The sequence below is a fragment of the Andrographis paniculata genome, unplaced genomic scaffold (genome assembly GCF_009805555.1).
Source record: "Andrographis paniculata isolate CXL003 unplaced genomic scaffold, ASM980555v1 Contig11END, whole genome shotgun sequence".
NCBI classification, from domain to species: Eukaryota; Viridiplantae; Streptophyta; class Magnoliopsida; order Lamiales; family Acanthaceae; genus Andrographis; species Andrographis paniculata.
Window position 1 is genome coordinate 2,504,439 of NW_026137391.1, and position 16,085 is coordinate 2,520,523.

The 16,085-nt window shown below is 35.4% G+C and overlaps 4 protein-coding genes and 1 long non-coding RNA gene across 5 annotated transcripts; 4 read left to right on the top strand and 1 right to left on the bottom strand.

Moving 5' to 3' along the window:
* The first annotated feature begins 2,526 nt into the window (after positions 1-2,526).
* Positions 2,527-3,148, top strand: LOC127248211 (probable E3 ubiquitin-protein ligase HIP1). The gene is made up of 2 exons (XM_051270431.1): positions 2,527-2,625; positions 2,729-3,148. Exons 1-2 carry the CDS (start codon positions 2,527-2,529, stop codon positions 3,146-3,148), a joined length of 519 nt encoding a protein of 172 aa, XP_051126388.1.
* A 3,574-nt stretch (positions 3,149-6,722) lies between these two features.
* On the top strand, positions 6,723-9,946 carry LOC127250386 (uncharacterized). The gene is made up of 4 exons (XR_007838686.1): positions 6,723-7,128; positions 7,889-8,620; positions 8,704-9,527; positions 9,610-9,946. It is a non-coding gene; the product is annotated as an uncharacterized LOC127250386 (long non-coding RNA).
* A 355-nt stretch (positions 9,947-10,301) lies between these two features.
* On the top strand, positions 10,302-10,952 carry LOC127248219 (uncharacterized). Its single transcript, XM_051270443.1, has 2 exons — positions 10,302-10,445; positions 10,593-10,952. The coding sequence occupies exons 1-2, from the start codon at positions 10,302-10,304 to the stop codon at positions 10,950-10,952; spliced, it is 504 nt and encodes a 167-aa protein (XP_051126400.1).
* Positions 10,953-11,072: 120 nt separating this feature from the next.
* Positions 11,073-11,645, top strand: LOC127248225 (uncharacterized). Its single transcript, XM_051270458.1, has one exon. It carries the CDS (start codon positions 11,073-11,075, stop codon positions 11,643-11,645), a length of 573 nt encoding a protein of 190 aa, XP_051126415.1.
* Positions 11,646-11,650: 5 nt separating this feature from the next.
* LOC127248231 (agamous-like MADS-box protein AGL80) lies at positions 11,651-16,080 on the bottom strand. Its single transcript, XM_051270470.1, has 4 exons — positions 15,489-16,080; positions 12,155-12,351; positions 11,809-11,868; positions 11,651-11,710 (listed from the first exon to the last, which is right to left on the bottom strand). The coding sequence occupies exons 1-4, from the start codon at positions 16,078-16,080 to the stop codon at positions 11,651-11,653; spliced, it is 909 nt and encodes a 302-aa protein (XP_051126427.1).
* Positions 16,081-16,085: the final 5 nt, after the last annotated feature.

A 16,085-nucleotide genomic window follows, 5' to 3' on the forward strand; every position in this document is an offset into this window, starting at 1 on the left:
TTAAATACACTATTTATAATTTTTTTTTTCTTAAAAAAATATCAAATCAAATACCTATTTTTTATTTTTTATATTATACTAAAAATCAATTTTACATTCAAAACATCACATCAACACTTATTTATATCACATCATACAACTATTCAAATTCAAAATTTTTACTATTCAAATCTAAACTCAAAATTAAAATCCCCAAACAAAAACCCTTAGAAGATTTGATATAGCTAGAAGGCACTTAGAAATAAGTCATTTCTGACACAGTTGGAACTTGGAGAAACAACTTTAGATATTGGAACAAGAATTCGAGAATATAAGATCATCCCATCGGAGGAGATGCGCCACATCACTATTTTAAAAAAAAAATTAAAAGATATTTTGCCTCCCAGCATTTCTGATGTTATCCAATTGTTATGTGTCTCAAAATTGGAACACATGACACTTATGTATATATATATGTATATATATATATATGATATATATTATATATGTTTTGTTTTTGTAATTTATATTAAATTTATTGTTATATTTAAATTTTGTAATATTTTTATAATTCATAATATTTTGTATTCTACAAAATGATACCGATATTGAATATATTTTATAAATTTAAATTTTAAAATATATAAATACAAATATTATATAATTCTATTGAACAAATCAATATTAATAAATTTAATTTAATTTATTAAATATAATATAATTATAAATTTTAAAGCAATTAAATAATATAAAATTATATTAAACAATAAATATATTTAGTTTATAACGAATTATACATCAACAACTCAAAGCAGATTTGATTGAAAGTATATGACAAAAATTTGGTTCAATGAATAATTAAGTTATTTGTTCTTATTTTAATTTTAAATATTTCTATTGTAATTGCAATGTAATGTAATATTTCCTTAAAAAAATTTAATTATTATTTTTATATTTTATTTTTTTAATTAACCAATAATAATTATAACAATAAAAATACAAATTTGATATTAAAAATAAAATTTAAAAATAAATTAAAACTAAATTTAATTAAATAATAAATAAATATAAAATTTTTCCCATAATTTTTTAATAAATCAAAATATTGACAAATAATAATATAATATAATATAATATAATAATAAAATAAATAAATAATACTAAAAATTAAAACTATGATTAAAAAATAATATATATATAATATGAAAATAAAAATTTATTAAAAAATTAGGATGAATATCTTTGTTGTCCATATAAAATAAAATAGAAGAGATATCTCCATTGATGTGGCATAGAGAGAAAGTAATGTGGATAATGAAAAATAGTGGAGATAGCGAGTATCTCCATTGCGAATGGTCTAAAAGATAGTCGCAAATTTATTAACCAAGTAATAGAAAATTCTTAAGTAACAAAACAGTTTCACAAAATGATGGTGAGAAAAGACAATTAAAAAAGGGAAAGGCATAAGCTTGCCACAAATCCACCACATACATGTTTTGAATCCTGCTCATCAGAGCATCTCCAACCGACCTCTATTTATGGTGTTTCAACCCCATTTTTGCCGCGATGCTGCTCCAACCATACGCCATTTTATGCACCAAATTTAGAGTTTGCTACAGTGCAACACTATTTTTTGTGTTGCACTGTAGCAAACGCCATTTATTTATTTATTATTTTTATTTATTTATTTTTTAAAATTATAAATTTAATTTTTAAATTTAATTTTTATTTTTAAATTTTTTAAAATTTTATTTTAAATTATAAAAATAAAAAGTTGTTTAAAATAATAGGAAAAATTGAATATTCGAAGAACAACAGTGAAAAATGGAATTATAGTTGGAGTAAAATTACTGTAGCAACTGCATATTGGAGTTAAAATCGGATAAATGGAGATGATGGGTTGGAGATGGCCTTAATGTCGAGTTCATTAGAATCCTGCTTTGTGTTTTGTATGACTTTAAAAACAAGGCATGGAGTTCATATTTGTACCTTGCGTTGGCGGAAGCTGCACAGATGCAGCATATATACTTTATCTTCACTTTTAACTCTGTGTTTACTAATTTGCTTGAGCTTTCATCTCCATTTTTTGTTGATGAAGAATCGATTGGGCAAGGAGGAGACACAAGAGAGTCGTTTGGAAAATGGACAAAAACAAATGGTTGGCACAGCGGTGGCAACAGGACAAAGAAAGAGTGGGTGAAGGGCTAAAAAGTCATTTTGCGAGAACGGCATAAAAGACAATTCATGTGGTAGATTGGTACAATCTAATATATATATATATATATAAAAGATATTGGGTGTGTTTCTTTTGATGAGTTTGGAAAAAAAATTGTTTGGGTTTGATATGAAAATAATGTTTGATGGGATATTTTGTGATATGAAAAAATGTATTTTTTTCGAAAAACGCAGAATCCAAATAGTAAAATTCGAGAAAATTGACTTAAAGAAAACTCTTACAACCATGGAAATTAACAAAACTGACTTATAATTGAAAACTCTTACAAAACCTCCGTCAAGAAAAACAAAAAAGCATAACAAAGTATAACCATGGAAATTAACAACGATCAAGAGATATCAACGGCTTCTAATCTTTTCGAGTATCTGATGGGCAGAAGATATGAATCATATGATTCGGACAGGATTCGTGTGATAGAATCGTACGAGAAATAGTCCTCATGAACAGCGGCGAAAGAGATTCAGCTCTTACAAGAGATGATTTGATTGGGCCATTCATTTTGCCATCGACCAGGAAATCACGTATCAGAGAGACAGTCGAGGTGGATTTAGCGCTGATTGGACGCCGGCAAATGAACAGGCCCTGTTCTCTGCGATAATTTGTCTCATAAGAGTCTTGTTTTTTAATATGATCGCGAATCTAATGTATGAGCTGAATTTAATTCTCGGAGAAGATCTTCATCAGCATAATGATGGTTTGTCCGATGAAACTATTGATGGATATTTGAAGGAGAGGAATTTTAGCCGCGTGGCGGCGCCGAATGAAGAAACGCAGTTGTGCATTGTATGTCGAGACAATCTTCGGAAGGAAGTCGAGACTAAGGAGATCGCACCGCTTGAATGTGGACACTTATATCATGTCGATTGCATAAAGAAGTGGCTTCGACTCAACAATACTTGCCCGCTCTACAGAGCTATCTGTGTGAGTTCGTAAATATTAGTAAAACAATTGGTTTATTCGTTTTGTATATATATTTTTTAATGGAAGTTGTCTCTTTATCTCTTTTTTTAGTTCTATAAAATATTCTTACAAAATGGATTTTTTTTTTTTAAATGTTAGACGTGAAAAAATTGTATTTGTAATATAAAAAATATTTTCTCATCTCATGTAAATTTATGCCCATTTAACAGGACACGAATTTTTAAAAAAATGAGTAAAAATAATTTTTATTTTTTTTTATGATAAAGAAATAGAAAACGTAATTTTTTTTTACTAAAAAAACTAAGAATAAATATGGACGACAACAAAAGAAAAAAAATTTTAAAATGACATAGAAATAAAATTTTATATTGAATTATCAATTTTTTAAAATAGACAAAATATATTATATATATTTATTAATAACTGTATACCATATTTTTTTTAATAATATATTGAAATTTTTTCCAACATAAAAGGTATAAAGAACAAGCCAATATATCCATGCAAATGTATATGAACTAGGGTGTGACACTGTTCATTCAGTTTTTTTCAATAGAATAATTTTTCATAAATATTACTCCTTCCGTTATTTTTTACACTGTAGACACAGTATTTTAGAAGGAGTGTAATTAGTAGATAATTAAAAATATATTAGTGGAAATAATTATTCTATAATATAAATAATTATAAATTAAGATTATGATAACTAATTACTTTAATTAAAATAAAAAACAATAAATTAAAAAGTTCAAAATGAGATTAAAGTGTATAATCATTTTCCAAAAAAGGAAAGTGATATGAAATATGGGACGGATAGAAACGGCTACGTGGACATAGTATGTGGGACGGAAGAAATATTAAAAAATATAAATTTATAAGCACGTTAATATAATATATATTATCCATTCATAAAAAATCAATCATTTAATACAAAATATTATTTTTTATATTTTGACAGTCCCATACCACAAAAAAAAATATCATTAATCTAAAAATATTAATTGAAACTAATGCTTTTGAAGTAAATATTTTAGTTATTTACAATAATGGAATAATTATATATCTAATAAATTAATTTATTTGTTAAAGAATATATGAAATAATAATAGTGTGATAAATAAAATATTAAAAACTATAGTTATCAACTGTATTAAAAGTTTATTTTATTTTTATTTTTCCTTTCAACACTAGTGTATATGTATTCAAATAGAATAATATATTATAAAAATGGGTAAAATTATTTTTTTAGTCCCTGTCTAACCTCCTTTATTATTTTAGGATTTAAGTGGGCCCTGAAAATAGTCTCTTAAGTAAAAATTTTTTCGCTAAAATGGTCCTCCGGTGCCGGAGTCGCCACGCTGGCAGCCGTTGCTGACGTGGTGCTGACGTGGCTAATATGTCATAGCCACGTAGATGTCATATCGGAGGACCATTTTAGCGAAAATTTTTTACATACAGGACTATTTTGAGACAAAGTCCATTTAAAATAGAGCTGGCAAAAACTGACCCGACACAACAACCTGACACGAAATAATTGGGTTTGGATCAAAGATTTCAACCCGATTATGTATACAGGTTGACACGAACCCGACACGATGGGGTTGAGGCTCTCAACTCGAACCTAACACGACAACCCGATTATAATATATTAAATATTGATTAATACATTTATTATATATATAAAATAATCATAATTTAATAATTTTTTTCATAAATTAATTTAAACTAAGTTCAATTTTAAATAATTCAACCTAATTTACACTCAAACCAATAAAAACTAACATAACACGACAACAAAACAAAAACTTATTTAATTATGTATACGGGTCAACACGAGTCAACACGAGTCAACCCGAGTCAACCCGAACTCGACACGAACTCGAGTCAACACGACAAGAAATTAGACTTAATTATGTATACGGGTCAACACGAGTCAACCCGAACTCGACACGATAATAAACGGGTTAACACGAATCCGACACGCTAATAAATGGGTCGGGTTAGGGTTGAGTAATTTAACCCGTTTAAAGTATTCAACCCGACACGAATCGACCCATTGCCAGCTATAATTTAAATGTCCTAAAATTAATAAAAAAGATCATATACGGGACTAAAAAAATATTTTACCAAGATATTTTGTGAAATTAAAAAAAAAAATTCACGTATCGCTGACGTGGCAATGACATGACAGCCACGTCAGCAACGGCAGACCAGCGTGGCTACTCCGCCACCGGAGGACCATTTTAGCGAAAAATTTTTACTTATGGGACTATTTTCAGACATGATCTACTTAAAATCCTAAAATGATAAATGTGGTCAGATACGAGACTAAAAAAACAGTTTACTCAACTTATTTTTTTGTTGTATTATTGACTTTTGTAGAAAAATAAAGTACTCCATTTGTCCCACTCCATGTTAATGTTTCTGTCCGTCCCACATTTCATGTCATTTTTCTTTTCTGAAAAATGATAATGTATATTAATCTCATTTTAAATTTTCTAATTTAATTTTTTTAATTTTAATTAAACCAATTAATTATCTTAATCTTAATTTATATTATATGTTAATTATTTTCATTAATACATTCTTAATTATCTATTAATTATATTTATTTTAAATTCTCGTGTTTACGGTAATCAATACAATGTGAGACGCGGGAGTATATATTAGATATAGTATGTGGATAAATATATATGATATATTTTTTTATTAATATTCATTGATAATTATGTAAACTATTTCATATACCGTCCAATTCACTCTTAAATGAGTTTTTATACATAATTGTAATTCATTTTTTGTTTTTATTTTTTTTTTTATAATACACAAAAAAATTTAAACATTGTCTTTCACTTCCTGTTATTTCTTGTTATACAATTTGGACATTAACTATTATTATTGTTAATTGCAAAAATTTAAACATAGTCTTTCACTTCTTTTTATAAAAATTCGGACAATCAACTATTATTATTGCTGTGAGAAATTAACAATCAATAGTAAACCATCTTATCACGATCCAACCGTCCTTATTAATTATGTAGAGTGTGCGTCGTGACTTTATTTTACACTAAAAATTAATTTTATTTTTAAAAATATTACATAAACAAATATTTATATACTACCAAATAATGACTTTAATTTAAGTTTATACTATTTAGATTATTTTCATTGTATACTAAAAATCAATTTCACCTTTAAAATATTACATAAATACGTAACTATATAACATCAAATAATGATTCAAATTTACAAATTAACTATTTTAATATTTAAATCAAAAATTCAAATTCCAAAACAAAAGACTAATCATTTGAGATTGTTCAACTTCACGAGGATTGTGTCCTTTTTGCAAAGAAGAATTAGAACGCGTACAACGACTCAGTTCTAGACTTGGTCGATGGGCTTTATCGATATGGGCCTGTCAGAGAGTCCATTTTTACCAACCGCAATGGCCGTGTTCTCGACATTAAATTCTCGATCTCATATCGACGGAGATATGGTGCAGGCAAAGCCATGTCGAGGGGGAAGAAGAGTGACCTTTCATTCTCTTTCTCTTGCTTTTCCCTTTTCTTCTCTCTGTAAAATCCAATTTATATATTGTCCCTTTCTTCCCTCTTTTCTTCCTCTCCTCTCATTCCCGTAAATGTAGAAATTACCTTTGTTCGCACTGTCCAGGAAATAACCTAGACTAGCAGTCGGAAGCGGTTCATCATCAACCATCGAAGAGTTATTGCAGAAGAAGGCTGAATACAGATAACCAATTTATCTTAGAAGTTGCAATTCAATAGTTCCAATAATAATTTCTTAATATGGTACAACCGATTTCATTGAAAAGTAGAAAAATTGGGAAGTAACTTGTATTTTGGCGTGGGAGTGGCGCCGATTTGTTAATAGATGCATTAGGGTTTTTTTTGTGAGCATTTCGATTATCCATTTATGGAGTGGGAGTGGCGAATCAAGAAGATGCTTTTACGGTTGCAGAGGTTTATTCAGTGAGTTTTTTTTTTCGGTTGGTGTTCTAGCTTTAAAATTAGCTAATGTTTTGCCATACAATGAATTTAGCCAATTCCTCGGTTATCTAATGTATTGTGGGGCTCAATTATATCATCTAAAATGTAGACAAGAACAAGATTCGTAATTATCAAATTTATAGTATAAAAAAAATGGTGAATTAGTGTTTTATCTTTCCCACATCCAAGTTCCATTACATCCAATATTGCAATCTTGCAGTTTCGATTTTGTTAGAAATAAAGTTCGGATTTCTGGTTGTATTTTAGTAACGTATAGTACATGTTTTAACTCTGAAAGTTTGTCGTCACTTTATTTTCACATTCAAAAAAGTGGCCGAAGTTTTTGTTTAAAGGACTCAATTTTGTAAAAAAAACAGAGTAAATTCAGGTCAACACAAATTTGTGGTTGTATTGTACACTATTAGATGGTGTTGCAAAGATCTTGGCTGCATTATAGTGGACTTACAACTACAATACATTATTGACGTATATGTTATTAAATAAGTATCTGTATTCGAATGGTTGGGTTTCATATACGTTGTGGTTTACACAAGAATGCATTTGATTTTGTTGTAGCTACACACATGTAGAACCATTAGCATTTGTATATGACTATATGTAATTGACGGAGCTGGGGTTTTCCGTGGGCTTCTTTATATTCACCTGGTTGGAATTTATGCATCCCATTACATCATGTTAAACATGCATGGCCCTAGAGTAACTATTACCCTCCATTTTGCAGTGAACACGGATGGTTTCTTGCAATGTGTTCAACAATGTCCCATGACGGAGATGATTATACGGTTGATGGCGATAGAGTCGAAGGCCTCGGAGAGCTGAATGAGACATGGAACAGGGTTCAGTCTGAATCTCACAATCCATTCCAGCATGACCATGGGCCGAGAATCATGGCGACACAACAAACAACATTCCCTAGCCATTATACTATGAGTTTCAGTCAGTCTTTTCCCCAGGTGCAGTACATGCCATAGCGGAGTAAACCTCTGTTCTATCCGAACATGTGGAATTTCTTGGGTCCGGGAGGCACGTCATCACTTCCTCACCCGGAGACCCAGTCCTCGCAGCTGAAGACTGCTCCCTCTACTACAAGCCGGCGACTTTTCTCAACAGAAACACCTAGTCATCACAACAGTGCAAGTAGAGTAACGGGAAGTACGTAAACAAGAACTGGACCACAGAGGAGGACGTGGAACTGGCTACGGCGTGGTGTAATATTACAACAGATGCCCGGATAGGTGTAGGCCAGAAGAGACAGAAACTATAGGAGCATGTTTGTGAGAGTTTTGCCTTGTTGATGGAAGAGAATCACGGGGTACCGACAACTGAAAATAAAAGATCCCCGGGTGCTTGTGAGAATCGAATGACGGAGATCAAATCACAATGCTCGAAATGGTGTGCAATATGGGTGCATGCAGAAGGGCAATATCGGAGTGGTTGGAGTTCCGCCGATTTTGTAAGTTGACATAAAGCTACGAAATGTGCATTGAATTTTAGTTGGCAGCCTCTTGTAACTTTGGTAAACATTTACTTTGTCAGGAACAATACTGCGAGGAGATATATTACGAGAAGCATGGGATGACTTTCAAATGCCAGCTTTTTGGTGTATTTTGAAGGATGAACCGAAGTAGATGAAATATGTCTTCAGGAGAAAGACGCGGCCGAGCAAGCCAAAAACTACAGGGGAGAACGAAAGAGGTTGTGAGCGATGCTCCATGCAAAGGGAATCTCACGAGCAGTCACCCGTAACACCAGTTGACATCTCTGATGATGGTGTACATGTTGACATTGAAGGCTCGGATAAGGGGTCTAGACATACTGTGTTGACTGGTCCGGCTGTGCGTGTCATGGAGCGGCCACTGGAGGCTAAGAAGGCGAAGGCCAACGGAAAAGTTAATAACCAACATCAACGCAAAATCAGACAGCATGAAGAGTCTCAAGCGTCAGCAACGCGCATTATCACTGCTAGTCTCATGGCATTCGATTTTTCGCAAGCGGAAAGGTGGTCTAAGATTAAAGAGAATGAAACAAGGCGCGAAAAGCTGATAGAAGAACAATCGAGCGAACAGGTAATTAGGCATTGTCATTTCATGAAATACACCATAATTCATTATCACTACATCGCAGGAACTCAATTAACAATCGATTCATTAACGTACGGACTAATGGAGTTTAGCACTCGGCAAGGATGGCCCGAGAAATTGTGCAACTGACCAGGGATTTGGCAAAAATCGGTGAGGAAATGATTGTTGCCTTCCGTAAGTTTGAGGAGTTGGATCCGGCGAAGCTGGCAACCGAATCATCACGGAAAAAGTACGCCATCAGGCGAGAACAACTTGAGTACTACACGGATGCACACAATGGTATTCATCAACATTGGTTCCATTGTTTCATGTTAATTTAACTATAATAAAAATGTAGTGAAACTAGTCAGCTGTCGTTCAGGCGTCAAGGCGGCCATCGCGACCATCAAGAGGCATTAGGGCCAACAACAAAACGTAGGTGAATCGAGCCTTTTCCCAAGTGGAGGGAAAAAGCGTAGTAGGCGTGAAACCCCTGATAAAAGTAGCTTCTAGTTAGAGTGCCGTTGATCGACCAGTGCTGTAAGTTTCGACATGGAATTGTCTCTTGGGCCAACGAGCGTAGTGACGTGTAACTGTGTTTTTTCCTAGTGTATTTTTAGGATATTTGTTTAATCATTCACTACGGCACGCACAAAGGACCCTAGTGTGTTTTATTGTATCATAGTTCCGTGAGAAGTTTGGCGTGTTTCGGTTGAATATCCAGGCAGCTGAATGTACTTTTCATGTTGGTTTGCAGTGTTATTCATTACTTTCTTTATTGTTTATTGTTCATTTTACGTGGGTACAGGACATGTTGCTGTACCAATTCAGTGATGTGTCGACTTGAGTGGACAATTCAATGTTTCATACCTGCCCAAATAATAAATAAGTTGTCTTGTTCTAGGAATTTCCATTACACACAAGAACCACCAAATACACAGAGGGGCAGAAAAAAAGAAATAAATTAGTTGACCTCTTCATCTCTCTATATATACAAATCCAGCACCTCAACCATTATGAGTGTCGAACTAAGAGCCACAGCCTCCTAGACCTTCAATTTTATAGCGCAAATGGATGGATAGCAGAGAAGAAGAATCTGAACACGAAAATGAGGCACCATCGTTCTGGACGGCGGAACGCCAAAGAGCCGACGCAAGACGACGGAGACGGATGCGATTGCGGCTACTCGAGCGAGAACAACTTAAACGTTTTCATGCCGTATTACCTTTGCTTACAAATGTGATCGATGCTACTGCACCAACGCGAAGGACCTATATTTACCGCGATCGAGAGGGAAGGCATGAAGAGTTATGGACGGACTATCTATCCCAGACTCATCGTTTTCCTGCATCATTTTCTCGGTAGAGGTTTCGGATGCGGCGTGAGCTTTTCACTCGGATATTATCAGATATGTGTAGTAACAATCGCTATTTCACGCAGAAGCCTGATTGTACGAACCGCCTAAGACATTCCCCGCTCCAAAAAGTGATGGCTGCTATACGGGTGCACGGGTATGGGTGTTGTTTTGATAGTGCAGACGAAGTCATAAAGATTGGAGGTAGCTCAATTCGATGGGCAACAATGGAGTTTTGTGAAACAATCGTTCGAGTTTACAAAGAACAATATTTACGTGATCCAACGCCTGATGATATATCCCGCCTTCTGTCTGAAAATAAAGCTCGTGGGTTTCTCGGGATGATAGACTCACTTGATTGTATGCATTGAATGTGGGATGTATGCCCAATTGCCTAGCGAGGTCAATATAATGGACGTTACAGCTACCCTACGTTAATTTTGGAGGTTGCTGCTTCGCAGGATCTTTGGATATGACATGCATTTTTCGGGATGCCCGGAAACAACAACGACGTCACTGTTTTGGACCACTCGCCATTGTTCGACAAATACATGAATGGGATAGCACCGCCGGTTGACTATGAGGTTAATGGTTCAGTATACAACCTTCCCTACTACTTGACAGATGGGATTTATCCCAAACATGCTATCTTCATGCAAGCTGTTAGGAATCCTGTGACAGCGAAAGAGCGTGCATTTACAAGACTACAAGAGGCTTGTCGGAAGGACATTGAGAGGGCATTCGGCGTACTCCAGCAAAAGTGGAGAGTACTGCGCGTTCCGGCAAGACTAGAACAACTGAAAGATCTTCTTCTGGTTATGACAACGTGTATCATCTTGTATAATATGGTGGTAGAAGACGAGCGTGGGCAAAACCTGCCGGAGTGGGTGCCAACTAACAACGAGGACCAAAGCGCTGTGTACAGTTCACAGTCCGTGGAGGAAGTCCGCATGCTATACCGAGTACGAATGGGCAGACTCTGTAACACAAGCACAAATGCGAAGCTACAAGAGGATCTAATTAATTACCAATGGATGCTGAGTGGGGGTGAAAGTATCTTTTAAAACATTTACAGCAGGGAGAATGTGTTCCCTGTCTGATCATCGTCGTGTGCATGCTTTCCTACCATCTATAAGAACCACGTCAACCAACTTATAGTACGCAAAAACAAAATCACTATCTAACGATGATCTGAGCTGAGCGCGTAACTGTAAAATCCATTTTTACCCTCTGCATGTTCGCAACGATCCTCTTGTTTGCCCTTTGTTTTATCCCTTCGCTCATCCCCTGGACAAAAATAATAATTGGGAGCTACTCCGAGCAACCATTTACACTACAAATTTGAAGATAACTACAATAGTGGTAACAACATTAGACATTAAACCAGCAAATACGTTCATAGCAAACATTACGAGTGTACATCGATAGTTACTAAATAGTCGCAAACACCTTCCGTACAATACAAACAACGTTGGCTTAATGGTTTGCCAACAAACCAATGCCACACCATTAGAGTAGATAGACGTTGCAGTCAAAATAAGAACACACAAACAATGATCACTACAGAAATTACAATATTCGCGATCAAAAGGTATTCATGCCTCATGAGAGTTGATGTCTGCGATTTCTTTAGCCCGGACGGGTAGAAACAACAATCACTAGGCCTCCCACCACGCCTCGATATGGCACTAGACTCCCCAGAATGAAAGGACGTTTCCCTCTTGTGACCAAACTCACAGTCCGGATGTTCTTTGTCAACATCCTCCAATCCTAGCCAATTGCCACACGGATGACAACGGTAGTACCATCTGCCCGGGTTTTTTTCACTCCTCGAACGATTTAAAGAAGCTTCCCCTCCACACACACACCGGGGTCTCATTTTTGTAGTAGATGTTTATCCGTCTGCTGTATCCAAACAAAATAATTTGTAGAATATCGAATTTCACATTATTGTTCTATTAACAGGTATTGGTAATAACCAACGCAGTTGAAGGAAAAAGTTAAGAATATGTTCAAGCAGAAATGTGGACAACGCTATTCTCACAGCTTTCATAGTACCCGTGCTGAAGCGAAACTACTCTAAGAAGAAGAAGAGATTAGTTAAATTATATGTGCACCTATATATACCGAAATCTATCAATTAACAATAAAAACATAAACAATCGAGCTCCGAAACTTCCCAATCTCAAATGAATGTGGTGTTCTAACTCGTGAAGAATCTATTTTATGAAAAAACCGAAATTACTTCAAACTAAGGTACGTGTGCGAATATATGCCTTGAAATCTTTCCACAAAATTGTTATTACGAACAGACACCAAAGGAAGAACAAGAAATGGTTGGCCAGAGTGATGAACTAATTTTCTAAGTATTTGGTGTGAGGATTATGTCCAGAAAATGGAAATATCACAACAAAATGGAGGAATCACTTACAAGGGCATGCGAACCTGAGGCGCCGTCTCCGACGGAGGAGTTGGAACCCTAGGAACCTACGAGCGAATTTTTGGTGAGAAGAAAGGTATGAGTGAAATAATTTTTTATTTTATTTTATCAAAAAATAAACTTGTACGATCTATCGAAAAAGGCTACTATGGGATTTCTCTCACCTCCATCCATCCAGTATTGTATACCAGATATGCCACGTCATTAGTAGCCTGACACGTAACTCACTCGATGGAGAAATTGTAAAAAGCCGTTGTACGCGCTCTTAGAGCAATCACAATAACCGCTTTGTATAGACGGATTCTTAGCCTGACATCGAAGGCTTCCTTAATTCGCTCAAAATTTTTTATGCGCAGCGACTTTAGTTTTGACTCTCCAAAATCGATTCTCCGTTGTAGCCAACCTAGTGCAGACGACGACACTTCCAAGTATATTTTCTCTCAATTTTTTATTTTTTTTTCTCTCTTCTCACTTCAGTTCTCTCTACACTCGCCTTCCACGCTGCCGAGAGCTACTGTGCGATTTTTTGAACGATGGACTTAATGATCCTTTGACACGTTGGAGAAGAAGACTATAGAGGCATTTAACTAGGGTAGGTCATTGTATGCGCTCAGGGGTGGGAACAGCCAGACCCTCTGTTAAGAGAGATAAAATTTTTGTTTTTACATTGTATTAAATAAAAATAGAAAATTGCTCTAACCTACTTACAATCATGAAGATTTCACCATTGAGAGTGCTATTTTTAGTTTTTCATTTATTTATTTCTTATTATAAATTAATGTATAAATTATATTTATGTTCTATTTATTTAGGTGAGAGAGTGCTCTAACCTACTTGCTCAAGTGTTCTTACAGTCTATCTATAAGTTGCATGGCTTACCTTACAAAGCCATTTCTGACAGAGACAAAGTATTTACTAGTCAATTTTGGCAATAGATATTTAAGGTGTTGGGGATTGAGTAAAGGCTAAGCACCGCATACCATCCACAAGTTGATGACCATATTGAGAGAGTAATAAGTTCTTAGAGTCTTACCTCAGGTGCATGTAGTTTTAATACTAAGCAGTGGTACAACTGGCTCCCTATAACAGAATTGTGGTATAATACCTCCTACCACACTTCACTGGGTACCACCCCATTTTACGTATTATATAGTTTTCATCTTATACAAATGACTCTTTGGCCCTATACCTTCTATCAATGGGGAAGGGGTTTATAGGTTGGTAGCCAATTGATAACAAGCTCAACACCTACTTAAGCAAGTCCTATTTGCAGAACAATTTTGTATGAAACATTATGCAGATCCTCATCACTGTGAACGCAAATTTGAAGAAAGGGAGTTGGTTTACCTCAAGTTGAATCCTTATCGTTAGCTTTCACTTCATTTTAGGGGTGTTTCGAAGTTAAGCCCCAAGTACCCTGTCCCATTCAAGATCTTGGCTCGTTTTGGTCCTGTCGCCTATCGCTTAGAGTTAGCCACATTTGCTCGCTTTCATCCAATCTTCTATGTCTCTCTCCTGAAGAAACATGTCGGCCCGCCGGCTCCTGTCACTGCTTCCTCGCCTATTTTAATGAAAGGACATCAATTCAAATCCTAGATTTTTGAATTGAGAGAGATCAAGAATTCTCACTATTTTTTAGATTCATTTGATAATGATAGGAGGATTTTGCTGCAACCAATCAAAATTTTGGTCCTTCGTTTGGTCAAATGGGGATCCTCAACGACAACCCAACTCCTAGTTCATTGGGCACACCTTTTTGAAGAAGAAGCTACTTGGAAATTTTTTGAAGATTTCAACTCATGCTTTCCTGGTTTTGCAATTTGAGGACAAACCGTATTTTAAGGGGAATGTATTGTCATGAAGGAGAAGAAACACGCCATAATAATAAAAGCGTGAGTCATATAAATACACCTCTTCAATTGTAACTAGGGTATTAATACGTTTATTGTACTATGAAGAAAACTAATCAGAAAATAAAACATGAATTACATGTGTTCTTCCTTTCATCTCTTTCTCAATCTCTTCGCATGTTGTCCGCCATTACTGAGGGCGTGACACTTTCATCGCTACCTGCTTTCCCAAACAATGAATCAATAGTAAAATTTCCTTATAGCAAAAAACAACACAATCTTGGAATTTGAAACTTTACTATCATCAAGAGCATTTTTGCATATCTTATTCAAAAAAGATTAAATAAAACGGAAAAAACACAAATCACATAAACCAAACAAGAATCAAAATGTTCCTCCCTCTCGATCAATAGGAAATAACAAAATAACAAAATCCCAAACCCTAATTATAACATAAGAATCAATATTTGTTAAAAACTTGCAAATGTATAAATCCCTCAAGGCAAGAACACACTCGAAAACATCGATCCATGACCATTCCCATCATTAATTAAACCCCGCCATCAACATCTCATCCGCACCACCCTTGCTGCCTTCTCTGCCGCCAACCTAACAACCCCCAATCTTCCGTTGATCCTTATTCCCCACCGGATTCACAATCAAATCCCCAAACCAATTCTCCCGCCCTTGTGCCGTCGCCACCGTCTGATCCGCCACAGCCACGGCTTCCGCTGCCTTCTTCAGCCCGTCAATCCTCTTATAAATCTCTTTCAAGTTCTGATCAATAACCCAACCAAGATCGTTGAGGTCTGGCAATGGCAGCCCCTTGAGGGCCTTCCCGGTGAGGCATTGGAACATAAGGTGCTTGATCTCCTTCTCCTGATTGTTCTTGTGCACCTTTTTTACCTGATCTGCCACCTTCGATATCCGGCCGCGGACAAATCCCTCCTGGTTCATCATCTTCCTGCTCTGCTCCATCTCCGGCATCCTCTTGAATTGCTCGACCACGCGATGCGCACCGCACTCATCCGGCCACACCTCCGGCTGTGCGTCGTCGTAGGGGCTGTAGATGATGGCGCACGAGTCGATGCCGCACAACTTGCTTAACTCGCTCACCTTCTTGATCAATCCCTTCTTGCGCTTCTTGTACGTCGCCTTTCGAGCCGAGTCATTAACGATGTACGCTAACTTCACCTTCTTACGAGTCATATCGT